This window comes from Thamnophis elegans, chromosome 6 (genome assembly GCF_009769535.1).
Source record: "Thamnophis elegans isolate rThaEle1 chromosome 6, rThaEle1.pri, whole genome shotgun sequence".
NCBI lineage: Eukaryota > Metazoa > Chordata > Lepidosauria > Squamata > Colubridae > Thamnophis > Thamnophis elegans.
In genome coordinates this window covers 78,783,933-78,804,378 of record NC_045546.1, presented here as the reverse complement: position 1 = coordinate 78,804,378, position 20,446 = coordinate 78,783,933, and the positions used below count along the sequence as shown (strand labels likewise).

General features: G+C 39.5%; 1 protein-coding gene across 2 annotated transcripts in view; it reads right to left on the bottom strand.

The window, feature by feature from the left end:
• NFX1 (nuclear transcription factor, X-box binding 1) overlaps positions 1-20,446 on the bottom strand; it is a 46,251-nt gene that overhangs the window by 24,649 nt on the left and 1,156 nt on the right. For both annotated transcript variants that reach the window (XM_032219556.1, XM_032219557.1), the window contains exons 2-10: positions 19,012-20,010; positions 15,684-15,845; positions 14,534-14,611; positions 11,926-12,031; positions 11,293-11,364; positions 8,634-8,773; positions 5,365-5,446; positions 5,050-5,267; positions 3,720-3,817 (exon numbers count right to left, since the gene is read on the bottom strand). In XM_032219556.1, coding sequence (XP_032075447.1) covers positions 3,720-3,817; positions 5,050-5,267; positions 5,365-5,446; positions 8,634-8,773; positions 11,293-11,364; positions 11,926-12,031; positions 14,534-14,611; positions 15,684-15,845; positions 19,012-20,010 — 1,955 coding nt within the window. The remainder of the gene's footprint in view (positions 1-3,719; positions 3,818-5,049; positions 5,268-5,364; positions 5,447-8,633; positions 8,774-11,292; positions 11,365-11,925; positions 12,032-14,533; positions 14,612-15,683; positions 15,846-19,011; positions 20,011-20,446) is intronic.

Below are 20,446 nucleotides of genomic sequence, written 5' to 3'. Positions count from 1 at the left end.
TGTATATACCCGTGTTCTGACCCCCCTCTTCCTACACCAAAGCACGCCAAGACAAAGATACTTCAAGGATTTATTAACACAGACTAGACCTTGGCAGCAATCCAGCACAGACCAGATCTTGGCAGCAATCCAGCCTGCCAAAATTAGCCACGATAGCTTCTCCAGCTCTAGTAAATACGTTGATTCCTGCAACGAGCGTGTGGAAAGTCATTCCTTTTATAGTCTTGAGAGGAGCCTAATTACTACCAGCTGAGTTCTCCTGTAACTGTGTAACTGTTCTTTACGCCTATTAGCCCTCCGTTGCCGGTATCCAGGACCAACTCCCTTGTCTCCTCCCCACTGCTCCAATGCATGACGTCAGGATCACACTCCCTTGTCTCCTCCCCACTGCTCCAAGGCTCAGGTGCCTCCTGGTGGCCAACCAGCCTCTCTGCACCCTGCTCGGAGTCGGAACCCTGTCCAGAGTCCTCAACATCCTCCAGAGCCGACTCATAGGGCCCCTCACTGTCGGAGTCTGGTGGCAGCTCCAATGGCTCCTGCTGGGCCACAACAACCCGTGATGGCAAACCTATGGCACCTGCAGGAATTTCTGACAAGTGCTGGTTGTGTACTACATGTGACAACAATCTCCTATTTTCTTCGTATATCTGGACTGTGTCATAGGGTTTCTGTTCTCACAATAAAAAACATCCAAGCCTGGCTACATTTTGCAAAAACCAAATCAAGCCTTACAAATGCATGTGGGGAAATGTATTACGGTCTGACGAGACCCAGGTAGAACTTTTTGACGATAATTACAAAATGTATGTTTGGCGCAAACACCACATTGCATGTCACCACAACTACACTATACCACAGTGAAATATGGTGATGGCAGCATTCTGCTTTGGAGCTACTTTTCTTCAGATGGAACTGGGGCCTTGGTCAAGATGGACGGGATTATGAACAGTTCCAAATATCAGTCAATTATGGCACAAAACCTTCAGGCCACAGCTAAAACACAGAAGATGAAAAGAAATGTAACCTTTCAACACAACCACAGTCCAAAACATACCTCCAAATCAACAAAAGAATGGCTTCATTCAAAGTTTCTGAATCCAATTGTAAACTTGCGGGTGACCTAAAGAGAGCTGTGTGTCACAATCCTACAGATTTGGAGTACTTTTGCAAGGAAGGGTGGGCAAAGATCCCCAAGGCAAGATGGGCATTGATATGCCATACTGATAAGATTCCTGAAAGGCTGAATGCTGTCATAAAACCAAATAATGCTTCAACAAAGTATTAGTTTAAGGGTGTGTGCACATTATTATAAGTTTTTTAAGTTGTTATTGGCCATTATGATTTCCCCCCCTAAATGATTTCACTTTGTTATTCAATTATATTGTACAGCTTATATGTTAAAGATAGAAAGTGATTTATCTGGTCTGATTTTGTTTTAACATCTCAAAAACCTGGCATTTTAAGAAGGTATGTAGACTTTCTATATTCACCGCATGCAGGTAAATTTCAATTAACAATGGTAATTGAGATCAAAATTTCTATTGCTAAGTGATGCAGCCATAACAATAGCAATAGCAGTTAGACTTATATACCGCTTCATAGGGCTTTCAGCCCTCTCTAAGCGGTTTACAGAGTCAGCATATTGCCCCACAGTCTGGGACCTCATTTCACCCACCTCAGAAGGATGGAAGGCTGAGTCAACCTTCAGCCGGTGAGATTTGAACCGCTGAACTGCAGCTAACAGTCAGCTGAAGTAGCCTGCAGTACTGCACTCTAACCACTGCGCCACCTCGGCTCTTCATAAGTGATACAATGTCACAATCTCATTACTTAGTGATGGCAATCTTAGCACTCCCTACTGCTGTCACTAAGCAGGATTATGTGTTATTAAGAGTCCTAGGTGGCTTACGAGCAGGCCAGCAGGGACACAAGGTGTAGTGGGACACTTGAGTGGAGGAAGGCCCATAAGGAGATGGCTCATAAAGCCTGAGTGTGGTGGAGTCAGCTGTTGTAGGTAGAGGGGAGGGGACTTACTACAGCTACCATACTTGTGATTCTCCCTGAAGCTTCTCCAATGACTTTGCTTGTGGACGCAGGTAGGGGAGGTTGCAAATGGCAATCGTGTGGGATGTTACAATCATTCCAAATGTGGCCAGTTGCTAAGTACTCAGATCAGAGGTGGGTTCCTACCAGTTCGCACCTATTCAGGTAGAACCGGTTCATCAAATCTACCGAACCGGTTAGAAGAGGTTCCACCAGTGGACCCGGAAAGCAGGCCACACCTACAGAAGGGGTTCCAAAAAATTTTGAAACCCACCACTGGTACTTGGATATGATTATTCTACACTATCATGCTCATATTTATAAAACTCAGTGCCTCTGTGAAAGGTAAGGATGACTACTGCATTTGTGGGGCAATCAGAACATTGCGTGTGTTGAAGTTGTTTTAACGCAAACCAAAGATGCCTTTTAAAAAACAAGTTTACATCATATTCTTATGCATGCCAGTGCTGTGTGTGAGGTAATTTAAGGTGGTTCTGACAAGTGTCGCCGGCATCTTCATATCCGGTCACATGGGCGGCAAGCCACTCCCATCCGGTCACATGGGTGGCAAGCCACTCCCACAAAGGAGGCCACACCCACAGAGTAGGTTCGAACAATTTTTGAAACCCACCACTGACTCAGATCATATTCAAATGAGAGCAGGGATGTTGGTCATAACTTTGAGAACTGGTTCTAAGTAACACTTGGTTCACTGAAGTCATAACTTTGAACAGATGCTAAACAAATGGTTGTTAAATGAGGACTACCTGTAATTCTGCTACATTATGTGTAAGCTTTGCCCGCAAATCCCTGATGGCACAGTGGTCAAAATGCAGCATTACAGATAACCTCTGCCCACATCCTGGAGTTCGATTCTGACGGGACTGAAGGTTGACTGAGCATCCTTCCAAGTTTGGTAAAATGAGGACCAAGATTGTTGGGGACATTATGATGAGATTGCAAACCACCCAGAGAGTGCTGTAATTTAATTTAATTTAATTAACCACATTTATATGCCGCCCAATCCCGAAGGACAACATAAAGAACTATGGGGCAGTATATAAGCGCTATTGCTCTTACAACAGTCTTTGATGCTATGGGTAGTTTTATTGACTATTTTCATTGGTCAATAACCAAAATAAAGTTTCTATTTATTTTTATCAATTATCAAGATACAAAAATACAAGAGACATCTTAATTTAGCAAACCCCTAATTAAGAACCTTAAGATGCAACATTTTCATTTAGATATCGCCCCAAAATAGCTACATTGAATACAATGTAGTTCAGACAAGGAGCTTAAAAATAAAGTGAAACTTAGCTGACAGTTATCTTATTTGTGGCAATTTGTATAATATGTGAAATGGTATCAAGAGAAATTATGCAAATTGTCATAATGATATAATTTTAAATTTAGAAAATTGGGAAAAAATGGGATGCTCTCTTTCCCTAAATGATCCGTTCAATATACATACACATAGCCTTTTGGATCAAATTGTTAAACAGTGTTGCATTGAATAATTGGAAAAGCAATTAATGTTTCACAAATATATTGGAGAAGACGCAAAACACAAAAGATTTTTACAAGACAAGATTAATCATGTACAGGAAACAGGCATATCATGTTTTATTACCTGTAAGGTTTTCACTTTCAACATTTGGCTTTTTTATTATTACCTTTAATTTTAAGGCACATCTGCAGTAGATCTTTGATGTGCGAGAACACTGCCCACATTCACCTTCATGGCAGAGATTTTCACATGTATGCACAGCATCTATGTAAAATTTGAGAAGTATTCCTCACGTAAGTTTTTGTGCACTAGGATATTCCACCTGTGATTTTTATTACTAATCGACAGTCACAATGGAGTCGATTGAAACTTTAAAAAAACAAACAATAACAAATGCATTGCTTTCAGAAAAAAAATCTTGAAATGCAGTTTTTTAAATTATATATACAGATAGCTAAAAAAAGAGATATTGTGAGGCAGGTTAGGAAGATAACTCCCTACTACATGTAGTCCTCTAAGACAATGAAGATCAGAATTTCCGTCACTAAGCAAAGGGTCATAAAGTGTGACATCACATGACTACATTGATTAGTGATGACAATTCCGGCATACACTGTTTCAAGTAAGTTTTTGTTTGTAAGTATTACATTTCTCAGGGATTTTCTGAAAAGCAAAAATCTGGTCTGCACAGCATGCATTACATGCGTTTCACTGCAGCATCCCCCAAACTCATGCACAACCTGCATTAGCCCCCCCCCCCCTCGGGTCTCCCCCATCCCTGAAACACTCCTAAAATCTTTATCTGGGACTCCCCTTAACAATCTGCAAAACCACTTCACCGCCACAACCGAGAGAGATGGGATTGTGGTCGTTGAGTGAAACAGTCACACACCTCATTTAATATTTTTCTCTACAACTAACGTTCTAGTTTCAATTGGGGTCATATGTCAAGGACTGCCTTTATTTGTTTTCTTAATCCATAGCCTCTTTCACTTCCTCATTCCCGGAGTGTGAATTCATACTTCCCTCACACTTCTGAAGCATTCTGAAACTTATTTCATTCGGTTCCACATGTTTTCTTATGTCCACTTCACATTAATTGTGTGGAAGATTAATCTATTTATACTGTTTAATAAATAACTGCAATCATTCTTCGTTCATTCCACTTTCTTCGTTTTCTTTTCTGCCACATCTATTTTCCGGAGAGTATTTAAAAAAAAATAGTATTTTTTTTTAAAAAAGACTGTCTCTCATTCAGAATATTCACTGTTGTTTTTACTGATTCCTTCAATCTTCCGTTATAAACAAATCAGCCACAAACATCAATTTCTTATCCATTTTGCTCTCAGAATGTCTGTTTTTCTAAACTAAAATTTATCACCATGGAAATGAGTTATTTTTGTTCAAAATTAGGCTTTTAGTATTTCGCTTTGCAAATTTGATCATTAAAGCACGATACACATTTTTAAGCATGGAAGCAAGCAATGTTTAATTACCATAGCTACTACAAGGTAAAGGTTTTCCACACGTTCTTCCACATGATGGGATAGGATCTGTGCAGAGTTTACGTTCCGGGCACCCCAACTCTAGTAATTTACTAAGAGAAGTCTGTCCACAAGGACAACAGTGCACTATTTGTGGAAGCCGTGGGCAAGGCTGGCAGGGCTGCGGATGGCACACTTGTTCACAGCTATGCATTCCACAGGATAATTTTCTGAAATTAGAATTGCAATTGGTTTGTAATGTTATATTGATAATAAATATGGAAAAACAGATCGATAAAATATACGTTAAATAAGCTATTTTCTTACTTCCCACAAGTTCTCAGGCATGAAAACCAATCTTCACTTGCTCCACATAACACTTCTCGAGAGGTGCTCCCACAGTAACATACTGAACAGAAAAACACACCAGAGAATTAATTATAATAAAGATGCTTAAGAAAAGGGCTTTTTTCTGAGAAGAATTATTTCTTTAGAAATATAATACATATAGAGAGAGAAAGAGGAGGAGAGATAGTAGGAGAGGAAGAAGTGTGGAGGAGAGGTAAGGGAAGAAGAAAGAGGTAAGGAGAGGTGGGTGGAAGGGAGAGAAAGAGAAGGAGAGGTGGGTGGAAGGGAGAGAAAGAGAAGGAGAGGAGGGAGGAAGAGAGAGAAAGAGAAGGAGAGAGGGTAGGAAGGAGAAGAAAGAGGGTAGGAGTAGGGGAGAGGTAAGGGAAGGAAGAAGGGGAAGGAGAGGAGGAAGGAAGGAAGTAGAGAAGGAAGGGAGGGAGAAAAGAAAGGGAAAATAAGGTGGTGTCATAGCAGGTGCGAAGGATGGTAAACAAAGCATTCCAAACTATACCTTATAACCTTTTAAATGGAATAATAATAATATAAGAATGGCAAAGAAAAAGAATAACTATGTGAATGTATACCTATAACTGTATGCAAGAGAATTAATGACAGTAAAAATATAAAGCACAATATAGGTAAATAATATTTGGTCATAAGTAGCTAAGTATAAATAAATAAAGAATTGTACATAAAAATGGATAACGAATAAGGAGATTATGAATCCAAGATAGAAATGTATAGAAGGGAAAACACTAACTGCAAAGAAACCAATTCAGAACTGCTGTATGATATACGATGGAACTTATTGTTTCTATGTTGTTTTTAAGTCATGTGTTTGTTTCTGTTGATGTGCTTGTGTGTTTAAAATAAAAATTTATAAAAATTAAAAAAAGAAAAGAAATATAATACATATCAAGCACTAGTATTTGGGTCAGATCAAAATTTAAACAAAATTAATGCACTCACCTGCATTTTTTCCTATATATTTAATAAATGTATGCTATTGAAAATTATTTGCATCTTTTACCCAATGGTTTTTGTTATTTTTATTTTGAATACACTTATTTAATAAAATATTTGTGAACCGCTTTATGCCCATAGTTGTCCCAGAAATAATTTTTAGTATTTTAATATTGTCAAGTAGACACTAAAGTCCCCCTTGAAGGGTCTTTTTCACGCAGCCACTGTGAGAGCAAAAACACTACCGATCACCTCCCACAGACCGATTCGATCACACAGGTTAGGTCTCCTCCGGATTCCATCTGCCATCCAATGTCGGCTGGCGACCCCCCGGGGGAGAGCCTTCTCTGTTGCAGCTCCAGCCCTCTGGAACGATCTCCCCGTGGAGATCCGGACCCTTACTACCCTCCCGGCCTTCCGCAAAGCTGTGAAGTCCTGGCTGCTCGAGCAGGCCGGGGGGCCCTCGATATATCCAGCCCCCCGGAGATTGTGATTGTTGTATATTTTAATGTTGTTTGTGTATTATTCCCCCCTCCCTCGTTTTATTGTAAGCCGCCCGGAGTCCTTCGGGAGTGGGCGGCATACAAATCAATAAAACCAAACCAAACCAAACTACCTGCCAGAGACCCCCATCCTACCTGCGGCAGAATCGTCTCTGGCAAGTAGCATTTTTACTGTTAAAGAAGCTGGGTGAAAAAAAAAATCCCTTATTGAAGGGACTTCTTCACCCAGCCTCGTCGACAACAAAAACATTGTCCGATAAACCGATTTCACCTCATCTGGGGCGGAGTTCTCTCCACCAGGAGGAAGGGGAGTTGCAATGCTGGGCTGCAAAAAAGAAGTTTGAGTCACAAAGATGATTGCCCACTTTCTATCCATCCTGGGAAAGCCATAATACAGTCATAAAGTTGAGAAAGGTCATGCGGTGACTAATTTAATGACCATGACAACTTATGACCTAAATGTCAGGCTGAATTGTGATCATCAATTGGTGACTACCTTTAATACCTAAAGAAATTAAGAGCTGGGCAATTCCCTTTTAGATACACTGAATCAAACTGCAAGCTGTACTATATTATTTAATACAAACCAATATATACATTCATTGAATTATTGTATTACATAATTTAAATACTGTATTAAATATTTGGGTTATGGGTAGTCCTCGACTTATGACTAATCGTTTAGAGGCAGTTTGAAGTTACAATAGACCTCCCAAAAGTATTTAGGACCGAAAAGTACTTACTAAGTTTACAAATAATTCAAAGTAGTGAATATATCTAACATAACTTCTCTTATTTTCCCCATAACAACAACAACTCTGTGAGGTGGGATGGGCTGAAAGAGAGTGACTGGCCCTAAGTCAATCAACTGCTTTTCATGGCTAAACCGGGACTTGAACTTACAATCTCCTGCTTTCTAGCATTAACCCCTAGACCAAAATATTTGAATTTTTAGTAATTGCTGACTTTTTTTTTAGCCTTGAGGGGTTGCTTTTACATGGAAATTACAGAAAAGCACAGTTCTTTTGACAAGACTTCTCACATAGTAATATCATTATCATTCTATCATCATAGCAATTGTAGTTTCTAGTGCAAACTGTAAAAGGCCATAGGAGAGTGTTACATTCCGTGACCCGACAAAAGCGCGCTGACAAAACCGCATCGCTAAAACCGTGACGTCATCAACGCACCGACAACAGCGCGTCAAGAGAACGGCGATTTAAGTTAAGGTAAGGGTTAGGTTTAGGGTTAGGTTTAGGGTTGTGTTTAGGGTTAGATTTAGGGTTAGCGTTACGTTTAGGGTTAGGGTTAGGTTTAGGATTAAGATTAGCGTTACGTTTAGGGTTAGGGTTAGCGTTATGTTTAGGGTTAGGGTTAGGTTCACAGCGCGCTTCTGTCGCCGCGCTGTTGTCGGCGCGATTCAGCACTCATTCGTCGGCGCGGATTAGAACTCGCGGTTTTGTCACTGCGTTTTAGTCGGGCGCAGTTTTGTCGGTCACCCTTTTGTCGGTGAACCTTACATTCTTCATTATGTGCATGCATATATACATATATATGCTGGTCTTGCTGTATTCAGGTCTTTTCCCATGTAAGATTTATATACACAAACACACTCGCACACATATATACAAACATACATACAAGCATACACACACACATATATATGTATATGCATACCTAGACCTAACCGTAGTAGAAAATTGGTCCTATAAAAACAGTAATTCTGTAAATCTCATACAAGTATACTTATAAATAACTTTAAAGAAATCATGAAATCATTACCTTGCTTTATAGTCAATTCACATGGCAAGCATTTTCCTGAATGGCATATCTGGGTACAGTTATGCTTACCACAATTCAAAACATTCCCACATATATTAGTACACTGAATTGCAGTAGAATACCCACAGCGAACTGAATGGCTGTAGAAGAAGGAAACTAAATCAGTAATCAGCAATGAAGGATCAAATTCTATATTCACACTTGAACTCTTTACTCAAAAGTTGGTCTTTTTTTTTTTTTTTTGCACAAAGCTATTGATTAGCAGGCATGAGACTTCCTAAAAACTTTAGTATTTCTTTAAGGAGGGGCATAATTTCATAATATTGCAAACTATAGGGAATTTTATTTAAACAGAAAAATTCTTTCCACACAATAGGATCAACGTTTTAAACCTAACATTTTTGCGCCACTGGAAAGCTGAAACCCATTCTTTACAATTATACGGTTGTAGCTACACATAGCATTTTTAGATTTAGATTTAGATTTTAATAGCATTTATAGGCCGCCCTTTTCCCTGAGGGGACTCAGGGCGGCTTACAATAACAAGGAAGGGGAGTGAAGACAAAACATAAAAGAAATGTGCAATAACTGAAAAATACTAAAAACACAACATTCTCTCAGCATTCGGGAGGGGCGGAAGAGTTTATCCCCAGGCCTGACGGGCTAGCCAGATCTTGAGGGCTGTACGGAAGGCCTGGACTGTGGTCAGGGTACGAATCTCCACGGGGAGATTGTTCCATAGCGTCGGAGCAGCAACTGAGAAGGCTCTCCTCCGGGTAGTCGCCAGTCGGCACTGACTGGCGGATGGAATACGGAGGAGGCCCGCTCTATGCGATCTGATGGGACGCAGGGAGGTTATTGGCAGAAGGCGGTCTCTCAAATAGTCAGATCCACTACCATGGAGCGCTTTATGGGTGGTAAGTAAGACCTTGAATTGCACCCGGAGATCCACAGGCAGCCAGCGCAGCTCGCGGAGGATAGGTGTTATGTGGGCGAACCGAGGTGCGCCCACAATCACTCGCGCGGCCGCGTTCTGTACTAGCTGAAGTCTCCGGGTGCTCTTCAAGGGCAGCCCCATGTAGAGCACGTTGCAGTATTCCAGCTTAGAGATCACAAGGGCTCGAGTGACTGTCGTGAGAGCCTCCCGATTCAGGTAGGGCCGCAACTGGCGCACCAGGCGAACCTGGGCAAATGCCCCCCTGGTCACAGCCGATAGATGGTGATCAAAACTCAGCTGTGGATCCAGGAGGACTCCCAAGTTGCGGACCCTATCTGAGGGGTATAAATTTTATTCCAAAACTTAAGTTAAAATTAGCAGTTTCAAGAAAGGTAACTGTATTTATCTGCTGTTGCAAAAGCCAGTCTTGTAGCACCTTAAAATAAAAACTAAACCAAACCATTCCTGCAATGAACTTTGGTTCATGAAAAACTTTATAAAATATGAACTTTATAAAATCTAAGCTTTAACTATTTTTAATTAGTAATTTGGTTTGGGAAAACATTTATCTCCTCCCTTTCAGGGTGCACATTTTTCATTAAACTCAGATTAACTGTGTGTCCATATGCCAATATAACAAAAAATACAGAATAAAGGCAAAAATATCTAAATTTATCCCCTTTATTTTGTAGATCATTTATTATTTTTTTTAAAATAGTATTATAAAATCCTCATTAATAATAGCCTGGATAGCAAGATGTAATGGTTGGGTTTACAGAACCTAAGCAATAAATTATTGCTTATAAATTATGGTTTATAAATCACAATGGCTGAGTTCACATATCATAGTAAGTCAAAATCTAACAAAATAGTTTACCCATCGCATCCGAATTCAAATTTCATCTCATCTAGAACTGGGCATCGTAATGCTAAAACCTTATACATTATACTGTTTACACATTAGGATAATATAATATTAGGAATCTGTATATTGCCTTACAATATTAGCCATTCATCAGTATTCTTAGTTTGAATGAAAGGACATGGGTTTTAACTTTTGTGTTTTAAGAACAATAATTTAATTTAATTTAAACATAGGATTGTCAAATTTTGGCATTCTCAATCTCAACAGCATGCGGGGAAAAAAGTAATGATAAATCCATAAATTACCCTTCACTTCTTTAGCTGGATCAAAATTATTTCTAAACGCTAAACTCTTCTGTAACATTTTTATTTTAGGGGAATTTTTATTTTAGGGAATCGACAGCCGGGGGCACAATTAATCCTAGGAACTACTTGTAGTGTAGATCACAAAAGATCATGTTATTGCTAGGAAATCAAAGATACCACCATTTTCTCATATATTTTTTGCTGTAAACCTTCAATATCATTCATTGCATCTACAGAAAATATAAAGAAACATTTAACTCCATGTCCTAAATATTAATTCCTTTCCCACGATTTTTTTTTCCCTAGCAGCACTATTCCAATTTTGGTAACAGATTGACTGTCATTAAAAAGCATTGGCTGAACCCCAAATGCGGGAGGGCACTATAAAAGCATATTCTAACTACGCATGCTCATATGTTGTCTAGGAGACTAGAAAGAACAAGCCAATTCCCCAAGAATAGATATGTTATACTTAACATTTGTAATATTCCAAATAAATTTTTTTTTAAAAAATACCCAAGGTTGTAAGTTTTCTAATGCAGACTAAATTACCTTGTACGTCCACATTCACATTTTTTGGTCATAAAAGCAGGGCATGATGGGCAAGGTCCTGGATGACAAAGACTAAGAAACAAATAAAAGACATGCAGTATTTGTATTTCATTTTTACCCATCTGTGCTAACATATATTCCTATATAATTAACATATTATTATTATTCGAGTGTATTTCTGATTTAGAACCAACACATGTTAATTCTGTACAAGTATAAATTCTGCGTGTTATGAAGAATGAACTATTAACATTTGTATTAATACAGTAAACTTGTTCTTATAAAAACCTAGCTCAGCATGCCAGCGGCTAGCTACCTATTTATGTATACATTTTATGCATAAATATACACAATTTACATAGATTTCCTGATTCTTTGCCTAGACTCATATATTCAGGAAATTATGCAATTTCAGAAAGAACTACAATGTACAAAAGATAGAGATGGACAGATGAAAAATAAGTAGATAGCAACTGACATGCTAAGCTAGGTTATTATAAGAACAAATTTATTGTATTAACTCAAATCTTGTGCCCAACTAATAAAATGACTGCGGTGTCCCATATTATCTAAAACCCATATTCAAGCTGTATATAAATATTTTTCAAAAAAAAAAGGTATCAGCAGACTTACATATTACATAAATGTGGACAATCTTGAGCTGTTCTTTTCTTTCTACACAATTCTCCACAACTATGTGGTATTTCATTTCTATTCCATTCAGGATTTTTTACCCGGCCTAGAAAGAACCCAGAAATATTTATTTATAACATTTAAATGTTATGCTTTCCACAAAAACCAAATCACTATGTATATCCACAAACTGGTTTTAGGCAATATAGAAAGCTATAATGTGAACTGTAAGGCATATTTACTGTACTATATGAATACACTCAAGCCTTTAATACAATAGACTCAACTCATATTGTATAGTCAAGTTCCTAGAGATACCTTTTATCATTATCTTTCCTTCTCTATTTCTATTATTCAATGTTTACTTTATATACATTTCCATTCAATAATGGGAAACAGAAATAATTGTACTTGTAGCTACATTGTATATCACCATGGCTATATAAATATGATAAATTAAATAAATAAATTCAGCTTTCTGTTATTCTAACAAGTTTAACCTATAGTATGCATCCCTTTTTCCCCATTAGAGACCTTTAAAAATATAGACCTCGGTTTTTAAAGGACTAAAACAGATTCATAACTATTAGTATCTTACTAGGAGTCTTAAATCTATCTAATGTTATTCAACATACACTTTAAAACATGGAACTGAATGTTTCCATAGTGATAAGCTATACAGCAATGAAAAACATGACAGCGTCTCTATTATGTAAGGCAGGTATATTTTATAAAGACTGTTACCAATACTGGCAAATGAAAACTGCAGGTAGTCCTTGACTTATAACCAAAATTTATTTTGCTAAGTAAGTTTTGCTCCACTTTCTTGCAACAATTGTTAAGTGAATCACTGCAGTTGAAAAGTTTGTAACATGATTGTTAAATGAATCTGACTTCACCATTGACTTTGCTTGTCAGAAGGTTGCAAAAGGTGATGAAATGACCATGAGACCGAGCAACGGTCATAAATATGAACCAGTTGCCAAGTATCTGGATTTTGATCACGTGATGCTACAGTTGTTGTAAGTGTGAAAAATGGTCATGTCACTTTTTTCAGTGCCATTGACTTTGAAAGGTCACTAAATAGTTTTAGCTGAGGACCATCTGTACTAGTAGTCCTTAAATTATGATCACAGTTGTGACTTCAATTTCCATTGTAAGTTGTTGCAGTAGTAAATCGAACCAGACCTGATTTTAGGGCAATGTTTGGGGTGATCATTAAAGAGTTCACATTGTTGTTAAATGGGTGCCTTTTGCTACAAAGTGGCAAAAAGTTGCAAATTCCAATCACGTGACCAAAGGATGTTGAAACCATACAGGAAAACTGGTTTCCTAGTGCCTGAATTCCAATCACATGACTGCAGGAGGGATTGTGATTGTCGTAAATGTAAGAACAGATTATAAATTGCTTTTCACAACTTCAAATAGTTGTTGAATGAAGAGTTATAAGTTGAGAATGACATACATACATACTTACATACATACATACATGCGTATGTATGCCAACAAAAAAGAGGTATACACAATGTTTTCCTGATTTTTATATCACCACTTTATTTTACTATTCCAAAAGGAATCTTTTCATTTTTGTTAGTGGAAACCAATTGGAGAAAAAAAAACATTAAATTTATATGTAGGTAACTTTATACTGATACCAGAATAGGAGAGCAGCTTAAAAAAACATCAAAAAGACTTCTCATAAATGTAACCTACAATATCCAAGATTTATCTCTAAAATCCTAAAAGTACAATTCACGATAAAAATGTACATTAATTTGTCTTTTAGAGGTAGCACTCAAAACAAATAATCACACGAAACAATCTGAAAATAAAGACAGGTATTTTAAATGTAGGAAACGTAAAAATCAGTCATTCAGGTGCAAATGTTGAAGGCAGCCAAGAAAAGTAAAGGGAGGAAGATCAGGGATCGTGTTTTAGGATTGTTGTGAGCCAACTTCTTAAGTAACAATGCCTTTCAGAGCATGAATAATAGCTACATAAGAAAACAAACCTGGCCGTACACAATTACCATGCACGCCCAAAAGATATGACTCCTTTAAAGGGTTCCTGATCTATACAGTAAATTTACCCTAGTTAAGCCAAATCTGATGCAACTTTACTAGTTCCAGACGCAAATACTGCAAATTCTCTACTAATAACCTTCTCCCTCTGGAGTTTCAATAATCTCAAAATTGAGAAGATCCAAGAAGCGATAAAAGAGAGAAGGGATGGATATTTTCCTTCCATTATGGAAATCAAGCCTATATTTATATAAATATAAATAAATATATATAAGAGCCGAGGTGGCGCAGTGGTTAAATGCAGCACTGCAGGCTACTTCAGCTGACTGCAGTTCTGCAGTTCGGCTGTTCAAATCTCACCGGCTCAAGGTTGACTCAGCCTTTCATCCTTCCGAGGTGGGTAAAATGAGGACCCGGATTGTTGTTGGGGGCAATATGCTGACTCTGTAAAACCGCTTAAAGAGGGCTGAAAACCCTATGAAGTGGTATATAAGTCTAACTGCTATTGCTATTGCTAAACAGAGGAGGCATTTAAGACCCAATGGTTAGATATTTGGTTATGAAACTAATTAAAAAAAAACACTCACCACAAAAACAGGTATAAATACTAGGAACTTGTGATGAAACATTTTGACACGCAGGGCATCGCCAGCCACTGTTACCATCTAGAAAACAAGCAAACACCCCACCCCCCCAATTTAATTTTCCCAACTTATTTCAAGGTATATTTGATCACATAGGGTTTATTTTTATCCCACTATTATTTTTTAAAATAACTCCAGGTAGTGAACACACCTAATATTCCCTCCTCCTCCTATTTTCCCCATAACAACAAGGTGTGAGCTGGGTTTGAGAGAGAATGACTCACCCAAAGTCGCCCAGCTGGCTTTCATACTTAAGGCGAGACTAGAATTTACAGGCTCCTAGTTTCTAGGCTAGTGCCTTAACCACTAGACCAGTGTTTCTCAACCTTGGCGACTTTAAGCCCTGTGGACTTCAACTCCCAGAATCCCCCAGCCAGCTGGGGGATTCTGGGAGTTGAAGTCCACAGGGCTTAAAGTCGCCAAGGTTGAGAAACACTGCACTAGTCCAAACTGGCTCTCATGTTTTAAAGGGTTCCACCACAAAACTGCGGAGGACAAAATCGCGCTCAACGAAAGCGCGCATTTGACGTCATCACAGCGCGACGAAAACATCGCGCTGTGATCGAAAAATGTAAAAATAAAGCGAAAACCTTACCCTAACCCCCCCAAACCTAACCCTAAACCTAACCCTAAACCTAACCCTTAACCTAACCCTAAATCTAACCCTAAACGTAACCCTTAACCTAACGCTAAACCTAACGCTAACCCTTAACCTAATGCTAAACGTAACCCTAACGCTCTAAACCTAACCCTAACCCTTAACCTAACCCTAACCCTAACCCTTACCTTTATCTGAATCAGCTTGCTTTAATTTTAATTTTATTTCAATTTTAAATTTTTTTCATCGCGCTGTGATGACGTCAAATGCGCGCTTTCGTCGAGCGCGATTTTGTCCTCCGCAGTTTTGACGGGTCACGGTTTTAAAGGAGTAGCAATATATTGAATAACAAAGTCTTATGTACTGAACCACTTGTTATGCATAAAATTACTTGATGCGTTCTTCCAATAATCTGGCTTCATACTGTATGAGAAAATCAGAAAGCTTGATTCTAATGTAGTGAATTTCTCAATACATTTAACAGGGCATACTAACCGTCCGTCTGTGCTGCAGGAGATCTTGCCCACTTCTTAATGCAGCTTAAGTGGAAAACATGGTAGCAATTTTGGCAGCTCCAAACTGGGGCTACCACACGGATCACCTCACAACAAACCATGCATTCGTATTTTTCTGAGGTAAGTTGCTCTATCAGAGACCCTAGGAGAGATTTTGGTTTAGAAATATTAAACATAACTAAATACTAGTACACAAATATTTATTTAGTATATTTGCTAAAATGCAGTAAGTCAGAAATATAACTATATTAATGTAGCATATTTATTGCAAATTTAGTGGCAAGGCAGGGACGTGCAATCACTAGAGGCAAGGGTGGCGGGACCTCACCAGTCTCCTCAAGGAAAGGAAAGGATTTTAAATAATTTTCTTAAAATAATTAAAGCCAGGGTAGTTGCTACCAGATTTCAAGTCACAGTGGCTTGGTGTCTGCTCTCAGTATTAACTAGGAGGAGGCCAGAGAACTAGGGGCCTCTTTTGCATAAGGAATTTTTCGCCTTTTAAGAGTTAAGCAAGGGTTAACAAGCAAAGAATTCCTTATGCAAATGAGGCACGTACTCTCTCGCCTCCTGTAAAGAGCATTTTTAGAGGCTTTTTAGAGTTCTCTGGGAGCAACTAGCTCAGTCTGACAGAGCTCTGGCTTTTCAAGAGGGGAGGGCAGGGCAGGGCAGGGAGAAGCAGAGTTGAAATCGTCTCTGAAACATCTGGAGGGGGGAGGAATTCAAAAAGTTTGATCAGAAGGCAGCAGGGGAAGACGGGGGTATGGCAGAGGAGCTGCTTTCAAGCCTTTGGAAAATATATCCAATCCAACTTCTGTGTTTGTGTTTGAGAGTGAGTGAATGAGAGAGGGATCGAAGTTCTCTGTGTGCGTGTGTCTGTTTGAAAGAGGGGGGAGGGAGGGAGGAAGGAGGGGGAGGGAGAAGAAAAAGAATGGGAAAACCTATTTTGCAAGGGGGAAAAATGCTGTCGCTTTAAATCGGAACTGAGCATGCCTGGCTGTGGGATTCTGGGAGTTGAAGTCCACAAGTCTAAAAAGTGCCTCACCAGGGCTAAAGCTGACCGCACGTCACTGTGGCAAGGTCCACTCAAGCAGTGTGTTGTAATAGAGACTATTTGGTCTGAACTAGTATATAAAGCCAGTAACCCATTTGTTATGTCAAAGGCACCTTTTTCAGATAGAACATCTGTCCCTCTGTAGCTAAATCATTCCAATGGTCCTCTTCAAACATCAACATTAAAAAACAGCATGTACTATGCTATTCCCAGATACCTATTCTTTCAAATCCTGGCAATAACAGTATCATTATCAAAATATTCCCTTTTCTTTTTCATTACTAAAGCAGGCAATCTGATTTTCTACAATCTGATTTCCTGCAAACACCAGTCCACTTATGCAGCAAGAGCATAATTGTCATTAAACATCCGACAGTGACAGAACATCAGGCTGCTCAGCAGTACAAGAAAGATTAAAAACATCACACAGCTGCTGACATTACAACATTAGTTCAGTGCTTTCTCGGTGATGCTGCATTTCAAAGAGTTGTTTATAAATGAGAACAGTCTCAAATTCATTGTTTTCAAAATGTTCAACTGTGAGAGAACACCTCGACAGCAACATCATAAACCACAACATAGTCTAAAAAGTCTGAATGCATATATTGTGGTTTGTAAATGAACCCAACAAAATATGGCCTAGGCAAAATATGATTAAGCAAACCATGTGTGAATTATGTCATTGCCTCAGTCACTGTGGAACTTTACATGCTTATGAGCTGAAGAAAATTTGGGGTATGTCTCACATTTTCCAAAGGCAAAGATTAAGTCTTAGGATTAACCAATAACCTTAAATGAACAAAGAGTGTCTTGCACCATGCACCCAAAGATCTTTACAAGCTTGAGACTTTAGACATTATGAAGAACTACTGATACATCTCCAACAACTACACAGTTGTCCAGGGCAGTGATGGCGAACCTATGGCATGCGTGCCACAGAAGGCACGCCGAGCCATTTGTCAGGGCACGCGAGGCGCTGCCCTGTCCGCTGGCCAGCGCGCGCATGAGTTCACCCTTTTTAAAGCCATTTTTCACCCTCTCCAGGCTCCAGAGGTTTTATAGGAGCATGGGGAGGGCGAAAAGAGGCTCCCCCCCCCCCGGAGGCCTTCATGAGCTTCCGTGAAGTCTCCGGAGCGCAAAAACCTGGCCCTACGGGCAAACCGGAAGTTCGGGAACGGACTTCCGGTTTGCTCGGAGGGTTGTTTTGACAGCTCCAGAGGCTTCAGGGAACCTTCCTGAAGGTCCCTGAAGCCGTCAGAGCTCTTAAAACGACCCTCCGAGCAAACTGGAAGTGACTTCCAGTTTGCTCGGAGAGTCGTTGTGACTGCTCCGAAGGCTTCAGGGAAGCCTCCTGAAGGTCCCTGAAACCTTTGGAGCGCACAAAACGACCCTCCGAGCAAACTGGAAGTGACTTCCGGTTTGCTCGGAGAGTCGTTGTGACTGCTCCGAAGGCTTCAGGGAAGCCTCCTGAAGGTCCCTGAAACCTTTGGAGCGCACAAAACGACCCTCCGAGCAAACTGGAAGTGACTTCTGGTTTGCTTGGAGGGTCGTTTTGACTGCTCCGAAGGCTTCAGGGAAGCCTCCTGAAGGTCCCTGAAGCCTCCGGAGGGCGTCGGGGAGGGGGAGACTGTTTTCGCCCCCCGCAGGCGCCTATAAAGCCTCTGGAGCCTGGGGAGGGAGAAAAAAGCATGCAAAAAATGGAAGGGGGCGCCTGTTGTCTGCGCATGCACACTGGAGGGGTCACACATTGCATTATGGGTGCGACACACCCCGCACACGACGCTCCCCCCACTTATGGCACGCGAGCCAAAAAAGGTTCGCTATCGCTGCTCTGGGACATATTTTGAAGGCTATTAGCGCTCTAGTTGGAAAGCAAATAAACTATCCCATTCAGTTCAAAACCTGAACTGTATCAAAAAGTAATCAGCAACATTATTCAACAGAAAGAAGAGCGGTGAAAGTGATTTTTCTCTCCCCTCTATATATCACTAACCGCTATAACAATTTGCAATTGCTATGTAAAAATAGCGGCACAGGAAATGGGTGGAAAGAGAGAAATAAAAGCACACTTATTGAGAGATGGCAATTTCTATTGCTACACAATAGTACAAGAACCACCTTTTTCTCCTTTATCAATGGCTTCATATTGCAACATTACAACCACAAATTCTAGGTAAGCTTTTTTCTAAAGCATCTTTCTGCTGTATGAGGTGGCTACAGTAATAAACCTGCTCTATTAAAGAGTTTCTAAATTTACCTGTATGAGTTTCTTTGCTCTTTGGTGCATCGTTTGGCTTTTTCCAGCGCCTGTTCTTATACCCTTCTTGAAGAAGTGGTTTCCTCCCATCACGTGTAGTTGCTTCACAGAACGGCTGTTTCTCTGCTGCGGTCACTAAGTTTGGACCTCTTTCTTGCAGCACAGATTCTTTCCTCTTCTCACTGGCGCGTTCTCTGGGAGGATGTGGAAGGGATGCATTCTTAACGTGTTTTGCGTTTCTACTTCTGGGTGTATCTTGTTTTTTGCCAATTTCTTTATTCCAGGCAGGTTCCCTGAAATGCCTGTTTGCAAAAGGGTATTTTCTTCTTGCAATGCTATTGTCAGAAAAGCCATCAGATACCGTTTTTCCAACAGATGTTTCAGATGAATCTGATTGGGTCAGATCTACTGCTGGAATATTTTCAAAAGCCTTGTCCTTCCACTTAGTTGGTATCCTTTTCTCTCTTTCAGATGAGTGTTTCTCTTTTTCTTTCAACCCTCTTCCACGTGAATGCATCAGATATGTCTTCTTCGGCTTTGCTCCTCTGTTATTTGCAGTAGCAGCTTCTTTCTCACTGTCTGAAGACAAATCGCTGTATTGTCTATGATTCATCCGACGCCCTACAACTAATCTAGTGTTTAAACACGGAGAATCCTCTGTGCTCCCTACAGGTATTTGCTTCATTTGATTTTTCCCATGTGATCGATCGTTCCTTGATCGTTGCCACCGCTGACCGTGTAAGCTATTGCTTTTAGTTTTACCGATACTATAAAACCGTGAAGAATTTGGCTGACATCCATGCTGGCTTTCCGGGCTGTAGAAAGCATTACGATCTGTAACTGAATCTTCACATTTACTATGTCTAGGTTGAACAGAAGAAGGTAAAGAATTTCTGCTTGAATCACAATCAAATCCCAGCCTGGATTGGTTGCTCCAAGTTGAATTGAAAATCTGTCTTTCTCTTGGAACAAAATCAGTTGCATCTGGATTTAAGACACCTAAGAAAAAGGAAAACATATACTATGAAACAAGCATATTCAGTGTAATATAAATATAAATATATATGTAAGCATATTCAGTGTAAAGCATATTCACTTTAATCAATTGGCGCAAATAATGTAGAAGCTATTCATCACTTTTAGAAAAAGATTGTGAGCCAATAGAGAATATGCATTTATTATCAAAGACAGTTGTTTTCCTTAAACCACAATAATACCACTTTCTCAAACAACAGTAAGACACAGCAATTACAACAGCACTGTTTTAAAAAGCAGTATAGTGATCATCTTCATTAATACTGTGGTATGTTATTAAATGGGTTACATTTTGTAAGCAAGTCGTCTTTAAATATCATATCTAACTTGTTTTTCAAGCTGTAGCCCAGTGTTAAACTCTCCATGAACATCTTGCTGTTATTTTAGGAGACCAATTATT